The sequence below is a fragment of the Oncorhynchus clarkii genome, chromosome 10 (genome assembly GCF_045791955.1).
Source record: "Oncorhynchus clarkii lewisi isolate Uvic-CL-2024 chromosome 10, UVic_Ocla_1.0, whole genome shotgun sequence".
In the NCBI taxonomy this organism is placed as follows: domain Eukaryota; kingdom Metazoa; phylum Chordata; class Actinopteri; order Salmoniformes; family Salmonidae; genus Oncorhynchus; species Oncorhynchus clarkii.
The window spans coordinates 67,956,627-67,980,826 of NC_092156.1; the positions used below are offsets into that span (position 1 = coordinate 67,956,627).

The 24,200-nt window shown below is 39.2% G+C and overlaps 1 protein-coding gene across 1 annotated transcript in view; it reads right to left on the reverse strand.

The window, feature by feature from the left end:
• LOC139419317 (E3 ubiquitin-protein ligase HERC2-like) overlaps positions 1-24,200 on the reverse strand; it is a 32,470-nt gene that overhangs the window by 4,292 nt on the left and 3,978 nt on the right. The window contains 31 exon segments of the mRNA XM_071169261.1: positions 153-251; positions 429-551; positions 706-857; positions 1,042-1,225; positions 1,328-1,424; positions 3,045-3,104; positions 3,606-3,697; positions 3,819-3,871; positions 4,041-4,198; positions 4,319-4,446; positions 5,389-5,480; positions 5,662-5,889; positions 6,288-6,370; positions 6,518-6,674; positions 7,255-7,499; positions 13,308-13,348; positions 13,973-14,184; positions 16,263-16,362; positions 16,679-16,862; positions 16,973-17,031; positions 17,122-17,185; positions 18,268-18,434; positions 18,617-18,757; positions 18,858-18,982; positions 22,224-22,317; positions 22,489-22,599; positions 22,735-22,815; positions 22,911-23,068; positions 23,211-23,403; positions 23,534-23,639; positions 23,744-23,803. Coding sequence (XP_071025362.1) covers positions 153-251; positions 429-551; positions 706-857; positions 1,042-1,225; positions 1,328-1,424; positions 3,045-3,104; positions 3,606-3,697; positions 3,819-3,871; positions 4,041-4,198; positions 4,319-4,446; positions 5,389-5,480; positions 5,662-5,889; positions 6,288-6,370; positions 6,518-6,674; positions 7,255-7,499; positions 13,308-13,348; positions 13,973-14,184; positions 16,263-16,362; positions 16,679-16,862; positions 16,973-17,031; positions 17,122-17,185; positions 18,268-18,434; positions 18,617-18,757; positions 18,858-18,982; positions 22,224-22,317; positions 22,489-22,599; positions 22,735-22,815; positions 22,911-23,068; positions 23,211-23,403; positions 23,534-23,639; positions 23,744-23,803 — 3,847 coding nt within the window.

Sequence of the window (24,200 nt, forward strand, 5' to 3'; positions counted from 1 at the left end):
GAGAAAGTAAGCTATATACAGGGTCAGCTCCAGGGTCTATTTAGAGTGATATACAGACTGGTCTTTGGAAACCACTGGGTAGGCTATGGTATACTTGAAAACAAAGATTCAATAAAAGGATTTAAAACAGCCAGTGGAATAACACAGTATACCTTAGTAAAAAGTGCATTGTTGTTGAAAATCGCCATCTTGCAGATCAGACTCAACACAAATGGGTAACGGCAAAAGATGACTGGTGTCACCTCTGTGTCCTAGAAGTGACACAAAAGAAAAATGAAAGTGCATCTCAATAGTCTACATGGGTTCCATCTCTGTCTCATTCCATCAATCTGCACTGAAAGAACTGGACAAGTGAAACCAGATTGGCATCCACCACATTATAATTCTAACATTTGAGTAATTTAGAGATGATTTGGTTATTTTATTACCTCCCTTGTTGACCAAAAACGCCAAAGATTCACATCCCCCAATAGAAGAACACTATTGTTGATCTCTTCCACATAAAAGGTACTGGCGGGAACTTCCTGGGTTCTTCCGGCCCTTTTGTTTGCCTTTGAAATAACATGTCAGCATCAAAATAGATTTGCACATCTGCCTTGCAGTTCACAATATGAAGTATGTTACGGCATGATCAACAATACTGACAGACGGCAACTACAGAAAATGGTCAGGAGGATTATAAAAATGATTGACACAAACACTGACTCTGTGGAGGTACTTGAGGGCTTCCAGCAGGAATTTGACTCCGGGGTTGTGGGTAGCCAGAAGACCGTTCCTCAGCATAAATGACAGGGCATTCTTCCACATCAGAATGTGCTTAGTCATGATGGAAGGCTCCAGTGACGACCACCAGTCTTCTATAACATGACAAATGAATACAAGTCCAAAATATGTTAATTATATTTCCTGTGCAAAAAAAATATTATCTTATAATATATGGTCATGTGTCAGTGTCAGCTATGCTTCTATTATAATACAATTCTGTAAAATTATACTGATGCTAAATTCACTGATAAAGTGACAAGGTCAGAGGTTATATACTTAATGTTTTTATGGCCGTGTCATTCAGATGTTCAACGATAACTATAGATAAAGCCAAGACCATCTTCATGACGCTGAGGTCCTCATGGAGAAGAGAGATTGTGGGTAGTAGCATAAAGATCTCTGGTGACTTGATGACAGCTGCTGAACTGCAAATATTGTCCACCAGTGGCTCAATATTTATCTATATAGAAAATTAACAGAGAAATTAGGAGAGTAACATTTAGTTCTGTTCTAAATATATATTCATTTAACATATGGGTTTAAAGAGTAAGTTGATCTTAACTGATTTCCTAATCCAAGGTATGTTCAGTAGCTGGTCGAAAACCTGGCTAGCAGCTTCTAGGTCCACTGTCAAAGCTCCGGCTGCTTGTGGAATCTCACTGGTCATAAGAAACAGAGGGCATAGCATTAGCAAGAACACAACATAGTTCTAACTGTACACATCATGGGATGGAACCAAAATCATTTTCCAATCGTTTCGCTCTGAACAGAACCATTCTTTTTTTTGTTCCATTCCTGTTCTGACCAGCAAATGATGCAATGATGTTGCAAATGATGCAAATGATGTTCTGAACCGGTTCGAACCCCCAAAAAGTAACGGTTTATATCGTTCCTTTCTTTTTTTATACTTTGTTTTTATTTTAGGAACACAAAGAAAGTACAGATAAAGTAAAATAAAAGATCAACAAAAAAGATCTGGCAGTTACAGTGCACGTCATACCTTCATCATCATATCATCATATTAGTTACATTGACATCTTTGAATTAGACCTTTGAATTAGATTTGCAGCATACTGCAGTTATACTGCATTCTAATTATAGTTATACTACAGTGTTATACTGCACTCTGACTGCAATCTTTTTTCATAAGAGATAGGCTCTTTGTAGCGTGTTTTCCCCATGCTTTTAAAATTAACGGTTCTGTTCTGAAACAGTATAGATCACCTTTGTTCTCAGTTCTAGTTATGTTCCTCGAAAACAAAAAAAATCTGTTCCCTAAACCAGTTCCAACCCCTGGTTAGGGCTGTAACAGTACACCTTTTCATACTGGACCGTTCGGTACGGGACCTCGGTTCAGTCCGCACTGTGAACCCGAATTATAACATTCAAGAAATAACACTAGGCCTATAGGCTATGTAGCGTTGCATGCCATTACCTCGCCCCTACAAAAAAATATTGCAGTCAGAGTGAAGTACAACTGCAGTATGCTGCAAATACTGCATCCAAAATAACACCGCTATGACAAGCTAGACGTTAGTCTACTAGCTAAATGGCTGGCTATCTTAGCCATCTAGCTTCTCACAGTTTGATGCAGTCAAGACAGATACTAGGTAATTATATTGGATGATGAATAACCTAGCTATGACAAGCTAGAAGCTAGTCTACTAGCGCAAGTTGACTCGGTTGGTTGCTGCCTCTCCCTGCCTCCTCCTTTCTCTCGTTTCACTTACTCGCAGAACACACACCGCAAGGCCCTTCCTCCGTCTGCTCTCCCTCATAAGGCCACTCCGTCGCCTACCCTCCCTCGCACTGTATCAGCTCTGGTTAATAAAATAGCTTACAAATGGACTTTTCTGCTGCTTCCCTCACTCTGGTCCGACAACGTCTATATGGAACTAGTCGTCCTTTGGTCCGTTTGGAACAGGTCTCTATATTGACAAATGTATTTATGCATATTTCTCCAGGTGGGAAAGCTCCAGGTCCATATCGGAACGGGTCCAACTTTTTAGACCTCTCCTTGAGACCCAACATAACCAGCTCTGTCAGAACAGAATGAAACTGGACTTGGGCAACAAATAGAATGATTTTTAATTTAGTGTATTTTGCAAAAATAAACAAAAAAAACATTTTCCGCTGTACCTTAACCGAAACTGAACTGTGACCCCAAAACCACAATGCATACCGAACTGTGGGTTTGGTGAACCATTACACCCATACCCCTGGTACACATACCATTTTCATTTCAAACTATCCAAACCTTCCATTTTAAAATAGCTTACCTGGCTTTGGTGAAACTGGCCACAAGACTTGAACTTGTTGAGAACATCAAGGATATTTCTCTGTTGGAACAAATGTGGACACATTTGATGTTTCAGTACAATTATACAAAAATAAATACAACTGAAGGGTGCAGTGACATACCCGATGGGTTGGACATAATACTTTTTAAAAAGATAATTGATGAGAAGAGTTATCAACTGGAAATCAGCCAATCCTCCGTCGTTCACACAATTATAAAAAATTGAAAGAGCATGGGCGACGGAGAGAAACAAAATGGTGCAGTTTGATAAGGGCACTGGAGATAGGGGTGGGGGCTAGCGGGTCTGGGCAGGTGTAATGTAGTGAGGTTTGTATGAAGTAATCGTTAGCATGAATGTTTTGTACAGATTCTAAAATATAAAATAAAATCGTATAATTTTTTTTATTACTAAAATACAACCAAACAATACATGTTTGTTTATTTCATTTTGAGTTAGCTAGAAAAAAATAAAAAAATAACAAAGAACCTTTGTCTACGGTAGATTGTATGTTCTAATATTTAATGTAAATAATAAATGAACCTTTGCGCCTCTGCATTTCCTTGCTCCATCGACAGCCATTTTTGCAACTTGGCTTTATCTAACCTCCCGATTGGCTGTTCTCTTTCAGAACTCTACAAAGGAAGATAAAGCAATATAAGAAATTAAAATATCTCAAACATGAATTAGCTGCTTGAGACACTTAGAACGTTTCAGTCTCCCTTTTACTGAGGTATAAAAGGTCAGAAACATTACCTCAGTGGTGTAAATGAAGTTTGAATTCCATCCCACTGATATCTTCATGTCTGCTAAAAAAAAAAATGTACAGAAGGGGTTGTAGGGACATAAAATATCGTAATGTGTTCTTACTCAGTCACACAAACACTACATAGTCAGTATGTAACTGCATAATAGCATTGAATAGAATCAAATACAAAATAGAAAAGAATAGAATAGAATACACATTGTATCTGGTACCGTTGTGTATGACTGTTGCTGCCCCACCAGAATCCCTTTTCAGCAGCACTGAGGTGGGTTGCAAGCTGCCCCCTGTGTTGCCAGTCCCTAGCTGACCTTTGACCCCACTGCCAAAGGCCCAGAGTTGACCTGAGGACCCCAGCACCAGGGTGTGATGGCTGGCAGAGTTACAGTAAGACAAAAACACAGTCAGACTGAGAATGTTCAAGATTGTTTTCCTATCTGTTTATTATATGTGTATATATGTGTATAAGTAGCATTATGCTGTTGGTCATTACCTGCCACATGCTATCTGTGAGGCCAGTCCATCCATACCCTCTACCAGTTTGGGTAGGAGTTCGTTAGCTGATGCGTTGTGCCCAAGCTGGCCTAGGCTTCCCTCTCCAAAGGTGAACACCTGTCCACCCTAAAGACCACAAAGAACCAGAACCAGTTGTTGACATGTCAAGGCCCAGAGTTGTTCCTGGTCTAGTCAGGTCAGGGCCCTAATCACTTCTTAAAGAGACAGTATAATAGTATTGAAGGGTCGACCTTTACTCTGGTAGCCCTGAGTCTTGATCTGTAATAACAGCCATAATCAGGATATATTCTGTATAACCTGTGACTTTCTATTCTGTAATAAACTGTAACTTCTCATTTAGTACTTTCTATTCTGTAATAAACTGTAACTTCTCATTTAGTATGAGATTGTATTCATGCACTCAGATAACAACTTGTATGGCTCATTGTGTATCCAGACACTTGATCATTTGTTTTTCACCTCTGTTCAAGGTCATTTCATATAACTGGCTTTATTTATATGTGATGAATTGTATCTTCGAGAGGATGCTGACTTTGTGTGCAGAACTATCTCCCAGTGGGCCCACTGTTTAAGACATTAAATAATTTTTATGAACTAATGAACAGCTGTCGGATTTGTCTCCTTTCACACCAACATCTCCCTTGGGGCCTTCAGTAAAAATACAGTAATAGTATGATCCCTTGGTGAGAACAACAGTGTCCCTCTCCACAGTAATAGTATGATACCTTGGTGAGAACAACAGTGTCCCTCTCCACAGTAATAGTATGATACCTTGGTGAGAACAACAGTGTCCCTCTCCACAGTAATAGTATGATACCTTGGTGAGAACAACAGTGTCCCTCTCCACAGTAATAGTATGATACCTTGGTGAGAACAACAGTGTCCCTCTCCACAGTAATAGTATGATACTTTGGTGAGAACAACAGTGTCCCTCTCCACAGTAATAGTGTGATACCTTGGTGAGAACAACAGTGTCCCTCTCCACAGTAATAGTATGATACCTTGGTGAGAACAACAGTGTCCCTCTCCACAGTAATAGTATGATACCTTGGTGAGAACAGCAGAATGTGCCTCTCCACAGCTGATGAAGGAAACCCCCAAGACTCTGAGAGCAGGCACAGAACAGATGTTGAACCGGCCTGGCAGGGGGAACAAGCATCATACAAGCATCATGCAATATTCCCACTCTATATAATACATCTGGAAAATGACTTAGTGGTTATGACAAAGGAATCCAAGTTCAAATGAGAAAATGCTGGTGGATAAGCCTGATTAGCTTTTTATACAAGCAGCGTACAAAGATAGAGAGTGCCGTAGTACCTTTCTCATCCACACGGTTGAGTCCCAGCTGCCCAGCCCTGTTCGCCCCACAGCAGTAGACCAGGCCTGGGAGGGTGAGGGCCAGAGTGTGGGTTCCTCCAGCTGCTACCTGGGTCACTGGGACCCCTGTGAGGGGGCGCACCAGGGCAGGTATGGGCTGCAGAGGGACTCCCTTCCCCAGGCCCAGCTGTCCATGGCTGTTCAGACCCCATGAGAACACCTGTCCTCCTGTAGAAGACAAGGAAATTACATATTTCATTACAATTACATCACAACAATTCCAGAGTTACATTCTTTCCTAATAAATATCATCTCACTGTCCTTTTGATGTTCACTCTTAGAAAAAATTGTTCCAAAAGGGTTCTTCGGCTGTCCTCATAGGATAACCCTTTTAGGTTCCAGGTAGAACCCTTTTGGTTTTTATGTAGAAGCCTCTGAAAAAAGGGTTCTACATGGAACCAAAAGGGTTCTCCAACGGGTTCTCGTATGGGAACTGCTGAATAATCCTTTTAGGTTTAAGACAGCACCTTTTTTTCTAAGTGTAGTCTAACTGATGCATGTGGTTGTCATAGTTTAGATGGAATGCAGCGTGTGTGAGAGACATCAGTAAGTACAGTATGTTATACCTGTAGTCAGGGCCAAAGAATGGGAATTTCCACAAGCAACCTGTATCACTGTTATCGGCAAGGGCGAAGGTATTGGAACTGGTCTGTGAAAAAAAAGGAGACATCTAGTACATTTTGTCTTTGTTTGTGATCAGTGGAATCCAAGGGGGCTCTCATTACTTGACAATGTAAATCATGGATGATATTTAACTATCAATATCTATTTCAAGTTTAAGTTGAGGTTTCCTTGCCTTGGCCTGAGGACTTTGGAGACAGTAGTAGGTGCGATGCCCAACTGTCCCTCACCCCCTGCCCCCCAGGAGTAGACCTGTCCTGATGCGCACACAGCAACAGAGTGGTCCTGACCACAAGACACAGAGACCACTGCCCCCAGACCCTCCACTGGGGCTGAAACGGGTAGAACACACAGGCACACACACAGGTCTACATCTGTTGTATTCGGTGCATGTGACAAATACAAATTGATTTGATTAGACAACGTTTTATTTGGAAGTCCTGTCTTGTCCTGGAAAGGGTTAAATGCTAGAACATTGATAAGATGTAATTTAATGCATGAAGGAGTTAATCGTCAATTTATCTGAGTCATCTTGAGGATGACGTCAAGTTCGATCCTAGTGTGTATTTTATTGGATTTTTTTTTCTTCATTTCTCTACTTTGGGAGAAACGAAACTGGAACCAAACCATGAGCGCCTATTGTGCAGTAGTTTTATTGAGGGGTGTCAGTTTCTAAAAGTTGTCGTTAAACGCAGCAGAAACGAAACATTATATAATCTGACATTATGAACAATATCACTAAAATATTTGGGGGTAGTGATGAAAAATAATAAACGCATTCAGAGTCAAACAAACGTACTTTTCCAGTAGCACTTTTTTCAAATTAGCCTACATAAGAATGTGATTATAATCTGCATTTATTCTGCAAATTCTGGCTACATATTCCGATAGCATTCATTGATGTCTTCTTACCTGGTAGTTTTGAATTTATGTTCCTCTGTCTGCCAAGTTGTCCCTTTGAGTTGCGCCCGCATGATAGGATCCTGCCATCTACCGTGAGAAATAAAGTGTGTTGCTCCCCGCAAGCAATTTCTGTGACTTTATCAGAGAATATATTCCCTGCTATAGGAACAGACACATTCTCAAAGTTTAGACCAAACTGTCCACTCGAACCGTCTCCCCAGCAAAACATGATGATGTGAAGGTGAAGGTGATGCCTAACGTTACATTAGTAATAACGCAGTCCAACCTGCGCGCGCGCTATGTGCTTGTGGTTAACATTAGTCATCAGCGATCATATCAGCTAGATTGTTTTATGTACAAAATGTTTTGGACCCCACCTGTTTTGAGGCTCACCTGTTTAGCTTAAAAAAATTGTTTCAAAAAATAATTATATATATATGTTATTATGGCATCCGTATGTGTCACATATCAGTTTGCAAACGATGTAAAAAAAAATATATATAAAAAAAAGCTTTAAAAAATTGTTTAAAAAAAAATATATATATATATATATATATATTTTTTTTTTAAACAATTTTTTAAAGCTTTTTTTTTTTTTTATATATATATATATATATATATATATATATATATATATATATATATTCTTTGCATGTTATTTTGGCATCCGTATGTGTCACATATCAGTTTGCAAACGATGTAAAAAAAATATTTTAATTTTTTTTTAAAAATGGAGTAAAGCCGCATGCAAACATGGTCTCTTTTTTGCTTCCTTAAGTGAGGCAGCTCCAAAATGTGCAGTGCTTTCTGTGGTGGTGGGGCAGCCTGTGGAAAATATGGAGCTGAGGGGTTGGTAATGTTCTCTAGTTGTGCTGTGATTGGCTCAGTGTTCTGTCACTCATGGGGTCACTACATCACGTAGAGCTCGAATATTCAAGCCCCTTAGGTGCTGACATAGACTTACATTAGAAGTGCCCATCCAAGAAGTCTCAAGGTCATTGGCCACAGAAAAAAAATTACTTCAAATCACGTTATATCTACCGTAACTATGACTGGACTGATGTCAACATCACACTTTCAAAATCTTAGCTAGCAAGCTAGACAAGCAGTCATCATCATGAATCAAGTCGACAATCAACTGGAAAATCCTTTTCAATCCTTGTAATATGAAGAGAAATTATAGATAAAACGTTCCAGTGCTCATCGCACATTGGACATAAACATTACACAACAAGTTGGGAATTGCAAATTCAACAATGAGTGCTGAGGCGCGACTGCAGCCTCAGGTTCGGTCCCAGGCTGTCACAGCCGGCCGTGACTGGGAGACCCATGGGACGGCACACAATTGGCCCAGTGTCGTCTGGGTTAAGAAAGTGCTTGGTTGACCGGGATTTCCTTGTCTCATCGTGCTCTAGCAACTTCTTGTGGCAGGTCGGGTGCCTGCAAGCTGAGTCAGTCATCAGTACGACTGTGTTTCCTCCGACACATTGGTGCGGCTGGCTTCCGGGTTAAGCGAGCAGTGTGTCAAGAACCAGTGCGGCTTGGCTCGCAGAGTCCCTAGGGGAGTTGCAGTGATGAGACAAGATCGTAACTTCTGGTCCATGGCATTGCATGTGAACCTTTTTTTAAATTGTATTTCATATTACTCCCTTTTTCTTCCCAATTTCGTGATATCCAATTGGTAAAGCTTGAAGACGTTGGCCATGCTGTCAATCCAGCATGACTTCTGCCACATTCAAAATAACTGGAAACCCGGAACTGGGAAATGTCAGACTTCAGTGAGTTCAAGACAGCTGGGAACTCTGAAAAAAGCTACGACTGAGAAAATACGGAAAATAATTTTGAAAGGTCATCCATCTCGGAATTCCAAGTCGGGAACTCTGGCCTCTTTCTAGAGCCCACAAGAAGGACAGCCATGCCACCTTCCTGTTCAAGTGAGCACAGCACAGCAAGGTGAATCCAAAAATGTCTTGTATGTTGCTGCATAAATTATGTAATATGCCAGGGAGATATGTACACTGTAGCTAAGAAAGTAATACTAAGTGTATGTTGTGTAGTAAGATGTTAGTAGCCCATGTAGCTCAACCTAATAATTTGGTCCCTTTCCCCCCTCAGAACTTAGCCTACTGTTCTGACTTGATGGTGCACATGTAGCCTATAGCCTGTTTAAGAAAAATGTAATCATCAAATATTGTAAGAGCTTTCATTGTCTGCTTATATGCCCCCTTTATTTATCCTATGGTTCTGACTTGGTGTGCAGGGAGAATACTGTAAGAATGGCCCATGTTTTGAATTATGTCACTGTACATTTCAAAGTGCTGAACAAATAGTTATTTTGACTACGTCCATCCTAGCTCGGATTGCCTCTTATCCGCTCGTCGTTCCCTTATGCCATAGTTTGTACATCTCAATTGTCAGTAGAAACCACATTTGTTTAAGCAAGTCAGTCATATCAGCTATGTTTTTTTAAAAGGCAGTAAATTAGGCTGAATGAACTGTTTCGCTGCCAGACAAGGCTCAGCTGATAGCCAGGTGTAGATGTGGTAAGGGTTAACTGCCAGCCCCATTCCGCAAACCTGAAGCCCTCTTCCCCAAAGCTAACGACCCGATTTGTGTGTTTTTTTGTTTTACAATAACATTATAATCCTACTATGGTATTAAGGGTCATTGCCAGGGTTTGAGTTTTAGTGAGGTCTGAAGTTGAAGCTCATTTACTGCATTTCTATACGATTAAAAAACAATCACATTGGTTGCTGTAGCTTAATAAAGCTCAGTCGATCTACAAAACACATAGCCTATTAGCTATACAATTAGCCACTACACATTAACTCACAATAACTCAGCACTGGGATTAAAAACTATAATTGAATATGTACAGAGAGATCTGTAAGTCTAGCTGTTAAGAGCATTAAGCCGGTAACAGAATGGTTGCTGGTTTGAATCCCTGAGCCGGCTAGGTGAAAAATCGGTCAATGTGCCATTAAACAAGTTATTTAAACGCTAATCTGTAAAGTGTAACTGAGATGGACTAATTAATTGACATATAACAAGAGGAAAACTGCCAATGTACAACCAAGTTTAAAAAATGCATGTTATGTATTCTAACAACAAGTCTTTTTAAACTTTATTTAACTAGTTAAGAACTAATTCTTATTTTCAATGATGGCCTAGGAAAAGTGGGATAACTAACTGCCTTGTTCAGAACAACAGATTTGTACCTTATCAGGTCAGAGATTTGAACTTGCAACCTTTCGGTTACTAGTCCAACGCTCTAACCACTAGGCTACCCTGCCGCCCTGTGAGACCCAACACAGCACAATTGAAAAATATATGGCAAATAGAAATGAAAATGTGTCGTTTTGCTCACAACCCAATGTAGCTTTCTGTTTTTATGTCATATCAATAGTTTTCATGACCTGCTGTGAGTAACCATGGGTAAACAATAGTTTTAATGACCTGCCCTGAGTAAACATAGGAAAACAATAGTTTTCATGACCTGCAGTGAGTAACCATGGGTAAACAATAGGTTCATGACCTACCCTGAGTAAACATAGGAAAACAATAGTTTTCATGACCTGCCCTGTGTAACATAGCTGTACAGCTGTGATAAGATTTATTAGGATATGCACAGAGGAATGCAAATACTTACAATGTGATTTCCATCCTAGAGACACAACACATGTTCTATATCTCTCTCTGTCCCTCTCATACACTCAAACCCCTGTCTCCTCCTCCTCTTCCCTACAGCCAGTCTCTACAGATCCACTGCTTTAGACTAGAGGAGCACAGTACCATGACGGTGTCCAAGGCCTGGACGTTACGCCAGCACTTCCAGGGTTTCCCCAAGGCTAGTGATTTCCATCTGAGGGAGGAGATGCTGCTGCAGACCAGGGATGGACAGGTGAGGATAGGATAGGATAGACTTTAAAGGGCAATTCCACCACTTTTCAACCTTACTTTCATTATCTGCAGCACAATACCAGTGTGTACATATGTGGAAATGGTGCATTTCTATGTCTTGTAAAAATATATATGTAACATTAAAAAGTTCTACTTGATAACATCATCAAAAGTTTTAAAAACAGTGGTTTTCCAACACTGAGATTCACGGTGATGTGGGGAGCAAGGTAATACCTTCCCTCTGGGTAGAACCACATTGCAGTTTTTTTTTAAATCACAGTTTTTTTAAACTTTGAATCCTACCCTGTGATGTCACAGAGAAGCCTTTTTTAGGACCTTCTTATCTTTTTAACCACGGATCATAGAAGCACACTCTTTTCGCACATGTAGACACTGGATTGGTGCTGTAGATAATGAATATGAAGTTGAAAATGGGAGTAATTGCCCTTTAATGTCCCTGGGGGGAAAATGGTCTTGGACACATGCAGTAGCCCTACTGAAAATTTCACACAAAATTAACACATTCCATGTTATGTTAAATGACTTGATAATCTGTGGTTAATACATTTGTATTAGAAACAGGTTATCTGCACCGAAACAGGGAGGGACTAATCTGAATTTGTCCCCCACCAAAAAAATGTGTATTCTTTGCAAAACGGTGTGCACTAATGAATACACCCACAGTTGGAGGCTGTGTTCCTGAGTGTGGACCCCTACATGAGACCCTACAGCCAGGCGATGATGAAGGTGGGAGATGTGATGATTGGAAACAAGTTGCCAAGTAAGGGAACATTAAGGGGGACGGAGGTGGGCATGTGGACGCAAACACACCATAGACTTTCTATACTGCATTTCTGTCTGTACAATTTAAAAACTCAAAAATGCTATTTGGAAAAAGGCAAAAACAAGCCAGAATTACCCCCAGACTTTATCACTGTTGTTGTTGTAGCGTCATTCACCTCAGTCAATCTACAAACACAGAGCCTATTAACTATACAATTAGCCACTACACATTAACTCACATCAACTCAGCACTGGGAGGATTAAAAACTATAATTGAATATGTACAGAGGAATCTCTGTAAGCAGAAAAAGTATTTTATTAACAAAAGGTAAACAAATACATTTGCATTACAGAACTTGTATTTTTTTTGCACTTCCACAGCTAATTTCCTGCAATTCTACACATTTTACCATGACTTATGTCATGTTAACATGATATCTGAGTGAGAACAACTAACCAAATCAATGGGGGCCCCCTGGGCACGTGCCCTGTGTGCCTGGTCAGTAATTTGGCCATGACAACTACATGGTAGCAGGTAGCCTAGCTGCTAAGAGCTGGTAACCGAAAACATGGTGGATTGAATCCCTAAGCCGACTAGGTAAAATATCTGCTGATGTGCCCTTAAGCAAGTTACTTAACTCTAATTGCTCTGGATAAGAATGTCTTCTAAAATGTACAAGTTTAGATAGCTAATGTACCAATCTGTAAAATATGAATTAACATGGGCTAATTGAGTGACATATAACAAGAGGAAAACTGCCAATTGCAGAATATGTATTCTACTATTCTAACTCTCAACAATAAGTTCAGGCCCTACACAGCACAGTTGAAAGAAATATAATGGCAAAGAGAAATCAAACTGGGAGGTCTTCAAAGATAGATGGGAGGGGTTGAGGGTAGCTGAAGGATGGGACTAAAAACAAACAAAAGATAGTTAATGTAAAATATACTGTATCCATAAAATGTATATTGTATGTATGAACTGGAAGTAGAAGCCAAAGTGTTGTTGTCCATTAGTTTACTCCAATTAGGGGACGGGTGGTACGTTTAGGGATACAAATAATATATATTTATATATATCAATGGTACGTTTAGGGATACAAATAATAAATAAATATATATATATATATATATATATATATATATATCACTGTATTTACCCCAAAAATATATGGGGTTTGGAAATGATGCAGACAACTACATTGACAGAAGCCTCAATCTATCAGCAATATTAAAGCTGATCTTATTTTAATTTGTCCTCTTATGTAGCTACAGCCCTGATGCTATTATATTTCATTCTGTTACGTAGAATACTATCACGTGATCTTGCAGACATTGATTCAGCTTTGATCTAACTTTATTAAACAAGCACCATTCACCTGAGTATCCTGTTCTCTGGGCAGCCAAACTGTAGCAGAGGCTGTGCATAAGGTAGAGAATTACGCACTTTCTCAGAATCTTCGGACCTTTAGCTACCAGGAAAAGTTTTTTTTGTCAAGATGGAATATCCTACAGTTTGTCAGAATTTACTAGAATTTCACTTTTCGTAAGAGATTAGGAGAATTTACACAGCAAATTAGGATAATTAATGTAGCAGATTAGGAGAATTAGGTTAAGGATAGAAAAATGGTTAAGGTTAGCTAAAATTCAAACATTTCCGAAAGAGGGTTCCTAAGAATTCATACCCACAGCCAATCTGTAAAGAGATAAAGAGCTCTCAATTTCTCTCAATTTTCTCCACTGTTTGATCATTAAAGTATGATTGGCTTTCATTCATTTAGTTCATAATTATTTGACCAATCAACTGCACATTAGGCTACGAGGGGTCCGGAGGAGGCGTAAATGTTTCTATTAACAGTGGTTTCACTGGAAAAAACATTAAGCATTTATGAAAGTTTATATTTATAAAGACTGCTCTTAATGTCTGAATATTTTCAGTTGTTAGCTCTGAATGTGCTTCATTGACTAAATAAAATCATAATATTGACAGACGTAGATAAAAACAAACTGCTAGGCTACTAGTAACATGCTTCCCATTTCAAGCATCTCCAAACACATCACAGTGGGTGATAGCATGGAGAAGCTTCTCCTGTAGTGTGTCGATACTGCTGTAGTTAGGGAGGCATAATGTCACAGAGCAGGTTTGTGCTTTCGGATAATATTCATCAGCGTCAGTGCTGCCCAAAGACGTGATTTGAATCTGCAGTTTGGAGAGACTTCGTCCTCTGGGCAGTCTGTCTGTTCCAGTCAGAAAAGCTAGAAGTTAGAAATGAGAGGAGAAGAATGATAAACTGACCAAGCATTTGTGGAGTGCTACAATGATTTACTTAAAGGGGCAATCAGCAGTTGAAACAATAACAAAGCATCCTCTCCGCCAATGTGTCGGTATAAAGCTGAAGGAAGGGAGAAATTTAACCACCCTCAAATTCATAGACAGAGCTATGGATGAAAGGACTGACCATCCAAAATAGTTTTAACCATGTTTTGAGGCTATAAAAGTGTTTGTTTACCTTAACTTTGTTTACAAACATTGGAAAAAAACAAGCTTATATTTTGGGTTCTGATGGGGTACGCCCGTGAGGAACTAATAAGGTACAGTTGAAGTCGGAAGTTAACGTACACTTAGTTTGGAGTCATTAAAACACGTTTCTCAACCACTCCACAAATTTCTTGTTAAACCATAGTTGTGGCAAGTCAGTTAGGACATCTAGTTTGTGCATGACATAAGTAATTTTTCCAACAATTGTTTACAGACAGATTATTTCACTTATAATTCACTGTATCACAATTCCAGTGAGTCAGAAGTTTACATACACTAAGTTGACTGTGCCTTTAAACAGCTTTGAAAATTCCAGAAAATTATGTCATGGCTTTAGAAGCTTCTGATAGGCTAATCGACATCATTTGAGTCAATTGGAGGTGTACCTGTGGATGTATTTCAAGGCCTACCTTCAAACTCAGTGCTTCTTTGCTTGACATCATAGGAAAATCAAAAGAAATCAGCCAAGACCTCAGAAAAGAAATTGTAGACCTCCACAAGGCTGGTTCATCCTTGAGAGCAATTTCCAAATGCCTGAAGGTACCACGTTCATCTGTACAAACAATAGTACACAAGTATAAACACCATGGGACCACGCAGCCGTCAAACCGCTCAGGAAGAAGACGCGCTCTGTCTCCTAGAGATGAACATACTTTTGTGCAAAAAGTGCAAATCAATCCCAGAACATCAGCAAAGGACCTTGTGAAGATGCTGGAGGAAACAGGTACAAAAGTATCTATATCCACAGTAAAACGAGTCCTATATCGACATAACCTGAAAGGCCGCTCAGCAAGGAAGAAGCCACTGTTCCAAAACAGCCATAAAAAGCCAGACTACGGTTTGCAACTACACATGGGGACAAAGATCTTACTTTTTGGAGAAATGTCCGCTGGTCTGATGAAACAAAAATAGAACTGTTTGGACATAATGACCATCGTTATGTTTGGAGGAAAAAGGGGGCGACTTGCAAGCCGAAGAACACCATCCCAACCGTGAAGTACAGGGGTGGCAGTATCATGTGGTGGGGGTGCTTTGCTGCAGGAGGGACTGGTGCACTTCACAAAATAGATGGCATCATGAGGAAAGAAAATTATGGGGATATATTGAAGCAACATCTCAAGACATCAGTCAGGAAGTTAAAGCTTGGTCACAAATGGGTCTTCCAAATGGATAATGACCCCAAGCATACTTCCAAAGTTGTGGCAAAATGGCTGAAGGACAACAAAGTCAAGGTATTGGAGTGGCAATCACAAAGCCCTGACCTCAATCCTATAGAAAATTTGTGGGCAGAACTGAAAAAGCATGTGCGAGCAAGGTGGCCTACAAACCTGACTCAGTTACACCAGCTCTGTTAGGAGGAATGAGCCAAAATGCACCCAACTTATTGTGGGAAGCTTGTGGAAGGCTACCCGAAACATTTGACCCAAGTTAAACAATTTAAAGGAAATGCAACCAAATACTAACTGAGTGTTTGTAAACTTCTGACCAACTGGGAATGTGATGAAAGAAATAAAAGCTGAAATAAAATCACTACTATTATTCTGACATTTCACATTCTTAAAATAAAAGTGGTGATCCTAACTGACCTAAGACAGGGAATGTTTACTAGGATTAAATGTCAGGAATTGTGAAAAACTGAGTTTAAATGTATTAGGCTAAGGTGTATGTAAACTTCCGACTTCAACTGTATATTCTCCAAGGATCAATGAGTACATTCATTTGTAAGTCCAAAAATGGATGTAGCAACTGCAGATTGCCCCATTGAAGTTAGTTAATCATAATTGTGTTAACTCACTTAGGAACTTCTTCTTTTCCTCCTCTGAGAACTCTGTGAAAACACTCCAGAAGTTCTGGATGATGTCATCTGTGGGCCTATATCCTTGATACTTGGCATTCTGTTAGTGCAGAGAAAAACATAACGAAACAACTGCATGTACAATAGACCATACCACTGTATTATAGACATAGACTGTATAGCCCAAACAGGATGGGACCATATTTAACCACAGGAGCATAAAGCTGCTAGCCTGGTTACCATCTCTGTTCAGCTATTACATTCTACTCCTTGCCACTCATGTCATTTGGAGTGGAATGTTAGCTAAAAAGTCTGGTACTCTGACTACAGAGCTGCTATATAGGCTACCATACATGTATTTCAAATTATAGTTAATTATGTACTCTTATTACGTATCTAAACAGGTAGAATTTGACCTCTCTCAACTTGTCCCACTCATAGTTGTCATCTCCTTGTAGAAGTGTCATCAGCTCCTCAGGTAGAAACATCCTCCATGTCTGTGTAGGGCAGCCTTTGTAGAAGCCGCTCTCAAAGTCTGCAAACTGGCTCTGCACTGACTTGTTGAGCTTCATGTCAACATACAAGTCAACATATTTCTTCCTGTGAATGATATATGGCAAACCAATGTTTGTTTATGAGTATAGAACACATCCTGTGGAATCATTTAGTTATTTCAAGAGATTCATAAATTGATAAATCATCAAATATACCTGTTGACCATGGTAACTGGGAGCTCCTCTCCATTTGGTATCAGTTCTTGCCCTTTGTCCTTCAAAAGACAATAAAGATTAGTACTGCATCAGCTAGGATTACCCGTGTAGGCTACCAAAAACGGCTAAAGGTATCAATTCTCTCTTACCATGAAAACCAAATCCAACGCTTCAACAACCTCCTCATCTTCATCCAACACATACTGTAAGCCACTAATTTGAAACAAACAAACAGTAGAAATGTGATATGAGGAGATAATAGTATATCTGTAAAACAACTACACTGTTAAAATTATGTGCTTTGTTACACCCAAACTAGTGGCAACTGAGGTGCCACCAACTTGAAGGAGGCAAAACCTTAATTTTGCAGGAGTATTGAAATGTCATTGTGAAATGTTTTGGTTATCCTCATGAAAGATACCTACATTTTAAGAAACATATTAAGTTGAATCTATTCATACATTATTTTGGTAAAATGACATTAACAAATCATTGAAACGACTTGCATTCATTTAAAAAAAAAAATTGGGGGGGGTTATTTTTACACTTTATTGAGACGGTTATGAAATGACAGAGGAGATACAGATAGGTGGGAGAAACAGATTGAAGGGTTGGAGCGGGGAAATTAACCCCGGTCTTCGATGGGGAGAGGGGTGATATGTCTGGGCCAGGTACGTTATCGCTAGACATGGGCTCTGCACGACTTGCATTCATTTTTATAAAGTATATGTTGGTCTTTTTGTTGTCAATTTCAATTCACCTCAGAATAATTTCTTACAGTGTGGCTGAGTAGTTGAGTGGGTAAAATTCCAACAAAATGTACCAAAATGTACCAACTTACTGCATAAAGCATTGAAAAAAAGAATTCCACAAAAACTTATTCTCCATGGGCCCTTACCATCAATCAATATTGATGAACCAGTGAACCAGTGATTGTATGAGAAACATAGTGTTTGTGTTTTGATGCTTCCTTTTACATGCATTGAAACCCTAAAAAGTGTTTTCACAACATTCTCTTAAAAGCACAAATATTCAGGTTGAAAAACCACTTTGGGTGTTTCAGAGTACTCGATTTCTGTTTTAAAACACATTCTGTGCATCAAAACACTTCCCTTGGGTTTACATTCAAACCCCCTCGAAACACCAGATCTCATCTTAGGTGCACTACTTTTCCTGGTTTCATGGCACAATCATGGTGTTTTGAGACTTTCTACTTTTACACTGTTCTGTAGCAGCAGTTGAAGAGATGAACATATATTATGGGCCCCTCTTCTTTTTCAGCAGAATAATTGTACCGTGCTTCAGTTGGAGACAGCTCTTTAAGGTCATCCAATGTTGTAGTCAGACCCAGAAGCTTCTTGAAGAGAGCCAGAGGGAAGCAGAGGTTCAGAACACACTGATTATAGAGTGCCTTCCCACAGAGCAGCCCAAGTAAGTAGAATTCATCAGTGATACCGCCGTCCTATGGATAAAAATAAATAAATACAATGCCACAAGCCATTAAATATTAGAAATATTTTATAGTATAATAACAGTACCATAATTGGCATTTCTAAGAATGGATATTTCTAAGTTAGTAAATTAAATTGTGGGGAAATATTGAGTTAAATCTGGGAACAATATGTAACTGAATATGGAACGTACATCTGTTGTGAGCCATGCTAGTCCAGACTCGTAAACCTCCAGTGTCTTTGGTTCCATTGTGAGAAGTTCCCTCCCCAGGAGGCTGAAGAATTCCAGTGAAACACCACCTTCATCCACACCATTCTCAGCTTGAAACTTCACCTGGAGACAAAAACAGTTTAGAGCACTTGAGATGATAACTCTAAATAGTCACACAGAAAGCTACCACATTCTCCAAAATACAGAAAAGCACAACACTTACCTTAAAAGCCACCATGTGGCAAGTCATTTTTCGCAGATGCTGAAAGGTATCATCCAGAAGTGTTTCCCGATCCACCTTTAGGGTGTCGTCACAAAACCAACCGTATCCGATGTCCTCATGACAATCATTGGATAAGATTATTAAAAGGTATGTGAATATTAGTGAAAACTCTTTGGCAGAACAGCAAAATATTAAAATTTTTGAAAATTAAATTTGCCTTGTGCCCAGCAACTTCAATCTGGATAATGTCTAACATACACTGTAAAAAAAAAGGTGGCATGGCACTGTTCTTTGTCTTAAGTGCTCTATTCAATTTGTCTGAAATCAAATAACGAATTTGACAGATCAATGTGATTTTTGAATTGAATGAAAGCGTCTAAATTGCTTTCAACACCTCATAGCATGGATGCATAGTGGATGCAATGTATCGGTGGCAGCCTATCAGATGAGTTGGAGGGGTGGACTATTGGGGTCGTGACTTTCAGATTGTTATTTTTGGCTATCCCCGAGAGTGACTGGCATTCCATGTCACTTGCTCAACCTCACAAGGATTGGACCCTTTTTAAAAAAATTGCCTAAAATGACATACCCAAATCTAACTGCCTGTAGCTCAGGACCTGAAGCATGGATATGCATATCCTTGATACCATTTGAAAGGAAACACTTTGAAGTTGGTGAAATGAATGTAGGAGAAAATAACACATTAGATCTGGTGAAAGATAATACAAAGAAAAAAACATGGGTTTTCCTTTTTTTGTTGTGGTTCCATCAGCTTTGAAATGCAAGACACAGCAGGGGTAAAAACTGTACAACCCAGTTCCTACATTTGAATATAAAATGTAATGGTAATACTGTATGTTCACTGCCAGCACTGAATCTTAAATGAGATCCATGTAAGTACTGTTTTAGTAAAGAGTTTAGAAAGATGTATATTAATGAGATGGTCACCATTTGGTTACAAAATTGTTACCAGTTAATGTGAAAGTGTTTGGAGTAATTTTTCCATGTTATGGAACCATCTTAATATCTTGATTAACAGGACAGGGATTTAATTGCTTGTAACCCAAGTGAAGAAATTTGGATAGGTAATTCCAACATGATAAAATGGGTTATATATATAAGTTTGGACACACCTACTCATTCAAGGTTTTTTCTTTATTTTGACTATTTTCTACATTGTAGAATAATAGTGAAGACATCAAAACTATGAAATAACATATGGAATCATGTAGTAACCAAAAAAGTATTAAACAAATCAAAATATATTTGATATTTGAGATTCTTCAAAGTAGCCACCCTTTGCCTTGATGGCAGCTTTGCACACTCTTGGCATTCTCTCAACCAGCTTCATGAGGTAGTCACCTGGAATGCATTTCAATGAATAGGTGTGCCTTGTTCAAAGTTAATTTGTGGAATATCTTGAGACAATCAGTTGTGACAAGGTAGGGGTGGTATACAGAAGATAGCCCTATTTGGTAAAAGACCAAGTACATATTATGACAAGAACAGCTCAAATAACCAAAGAGAAACTACAAGCCATCATTACTTTGAGACAAAGGTCAGTCAATGCGGAAGATTTCAAGAACTTTGAAAGTTTCTTCAAATGCAGTCGCAAAAACCATCAAGCGCTATGATGAACCTGGGTCTCATGAGGACCGCCACAGAAAAGGAAGACCCAGAGTTACCTCTGCTGCAGAGGATGAGTTCATTAGAGTTAACTGCACCTCATATTGCAGCCCAAATAAATGCTTCACAGAGTTCAAATAACAGACACATCTCAACATCAACTGTTCAGAGTAGACTCATGGTCGAATTGTTGCAAAGAAACCACTACTAAAAAGAAGAGACTTGATTGGGACATTAGACCGGTGAAAATCTGTCTTTTGGTCTGATGAGTCCAAATTTGAGATTTTTTTGTCCCAACCACAGTGTCTTTGTGAGATGCAGACTAGGTGAACGGATGATCTCCACATGTGTGGTTCCCACCGTGAAGCATGGAGGAGGAGGTGTGATAGTGCTTTGCTGGTGACACTGTCAGTGATTTATTTCTAATTCAAGGCACACTTAACCAGCATTAACCACAGCAGCAATACGCCATCCCATCTGGTTTGAGCTTAGTGGGACTATCATTTGTTTTTCAACAGGACAATGACCCAACACACCTCCAGGCTGTGAAGGGCTATTTTACCAAGAAGGAGAGTGATGGAGTGCTGCATCAGATTGTCAGGATTTGGCCAGGATTGTTCAGGTTTTGGTCACTAGATGCCCCCATTGTGCTTTTTTGACCCTTTTGTTTTTCCCTTGTTCTAGTTATTAGTTGCACCTGTGCCTCATTTCCCTTGAATGTATTTAAACTCTTAGTGTTCCTCAGTTCTTTGCTCTGTGTTTGTATGTTAGCACCCAGCCATGCTGTGAACTTTTGTTTCTCTAGTTGGATTTTCTTGGGGTACTCTGGTTTTGGTCTTGTTTATTTTTGATTATTCTTTTGAGGTTTGTTTTTTCCCTGCTGTTCTTACCACTTTGTGAATTTTCCTTGTGTTTTGGAGGATATACATTTCTTCTCTTGGAATTGCTTTTGACGTTGTGGATTTATATTTTTGCCTGAAGATCTTTTTTCTTTATTAAATCACTGTCTCTAGTACTGCTGTGTCTGCCTCATCTTCTGGGTTCTGCCCACTATTAGTGGCTCAGTTTACTAAGTGACTGTTTCTCACACTGGAGACCTGAGTTCGTAACCGGGTCCTGACACAGATGACCTGGCCTCCACAATCACCTGATCTCAATCCAATTGAGATGGTTTGGGATGAGTTGAACCGCAGATTGAAGGAAAAGCAGTCAACAAGTGCTCAGCATTTGTGGGAACTCCTTCAAGACTGTTGGAAAATAATTCCAGGTGAAGCTGGTTGATAAAATGCCAAGAGTGTGCAAAGCTGTCTTCAAGGCAAAGGATGGCTACTTTAAAGAATCTAAAATATATTTTGATATGATTCCATATGTGTTATTTCATAGTTTTGATGTCTTCACTAATATTCTACAATGTAGAAAAATAGTAAAAATAAAGAAAAAAACTTGGAATGAATAGGTGTGTCCAAACTTTCTTTTTTATGTTAGTGAGTATTTGTGATTTATTAGGTTTAACCAAAGAGGAAAAGTAAGTTGAGTGTTGAAATAGGTTGCAACTTGAAATATAGGTTTCTTAATAATCAAATATAACGGTTAAATTAAGTCATGTATTTGGTTTCAACAAATGGTTTTTTTTTCAATTGAGAAAACCTGACTCATTTACTTCTAACCAGTTGATGCAACTTTTTTAGGTTGATCAAAAGTCATTTTTTACAGTGTAGTTTAAAAAAATGCAGGTACTTACTTTGATCTGATCAAATGCATACATCCACACTGTACATTTGGCTTCAGTGTCCAGGATACAGGGGTGGTCCTTCAGGAGGCGTAATATGTTATCCTAAAGTGCCAAATGTAAAGGGATTTTACACTCAAAATACAACCTAGTGTAATTTCCCAACTACCTTGGCTGTAGTCCATTCCCCAAGACAGTTTTCAATATATATATTGTTTACGTAGGCATTTGTTACGTTAAAATACAAATGTTTCTAGTGATAGAAAAATAACATACCTTATAACATTCTATTTGGCTCAATATCATGTCACTTTCAATCCAATATGTGTCATCCTCTCCTGAGATATCCCAGACCAGCTCTCTCAGTTCTGAGTTTAAGTCTTGTACCTGAGTTTGGATAGAGGTGATAATGCCAAGTAGACATTATGCATTGCATTGCAGGACCTGAAATATAACATTGCATGGTTTTTCATTAAATGATTGTTGCAGAAATGTGTATGAAATGCACTGTATTGTACAAACCAGCTTAGACTGAAAGAGAGAACAAATTTTGTTGATATGGAAAGTGTCAACTGTAATTCTTCTGCGTCTCTTGCTGTTCGCCTACATGCAAGAGAGAATATTGATATGCAGTGCAGTGAACATTTAAAATGATTTGTGGCCATGAGCAATATTTGAAATGATCAAGTAATACCCACATCATAAAGCCTTTGCAGAACCCCAAAAGTCTTCTTTAATGATTTTCCATGATCACATCGTTTGACTGCCATCTGCTGAAGGTACTCTGCTGACGCGGAGTGGAATGCTTTCACCACGGTTCGGAAGAAGGAATCTGACAGTGTCGACCATAGGCCCTCTGTTGGAATTAGCCTGGAGTTTAGTTTATACAAGAGCACACAGATGACCTCATGTATCTAAAAAAAAGAGAATAGAATAATAGAAGAGAAGAAAATAGAAGAGAATATATGTATTGATGTATTGATGGATGGTGACTTTACCAAGGACCTGGAGCTTGTCTGGGTTCAGTCTGAGGATGGCAGCAGCGAAGGCCTCAGTAATGTCTATGCCACGTTGTTGTTTTCGGAGAACCCTCAGGAGCTCAGGGATGATGAGGTACACCCTCAGACCCTCCACCCCAATGGGATCCTTACTCAGGGAGGGAAGGAGTATGCGCTGGACAACATCTTTAACCTAGAACCATGACAGGAGTGCTTGTGGGTCACAACTAAATGACTTAAGTGGTCAAATTGAATATCAAGGACAACAAACAGAAGTATAGAAAATAAGTATCTGATCATAAAGATAATAAATGAAATGATACCTCAGCCAGAACTTTGTCCTTTTCTGCAAGCCTTTGAAAAGCCATTCGGGCGAGTGACAAGTCCAGGCCAGAGTGCTTCAGTGAGGTTTGGTAGTGTTTATCATGACTAGAGTAACAAGACCAAGAAATACTATTAAATATGCAACAAAAAAACAATAAAAGTATTCAATAATGTGATAAAACATTCATGGATAGGCAGTGAGATCTTACCGTTTGTCCAGGAAGCTCCCATTTAAACATGATGCAGAAGAGAACGATTTTGTGATTTCCCTGAAAATAAAAGTGAAGAATCTTATAGTTCAGTGTATGTAAGTTCCTGAAACCTTCAACTTTTCAGTAGTTGTTTTGTGTCACTGACTCATGTATGTTTGTGTTGCCTTGTCCAATTATCAACCATCATGAGTTGTTTATTTGTATTGATCATGGGGACGAGGTTAATTTGTATCATACACTATATATTCAAAAGTATGTGGACACCCGTTCAAATTAGTGGATTTGGCTATTTCAGCCACACTGGTTACTGACAGGTGTATAAAATCGAGCACACAGCCATGTAATCTCCATAGACAAACAGGCAGTAGAATCGCCTGACTGAAGAGCTCAGTGACTTTCAACGTTTCACTGTCAGAGGATGCCACCTTTCCAACAAGTCAGTTCGTCAAATTTC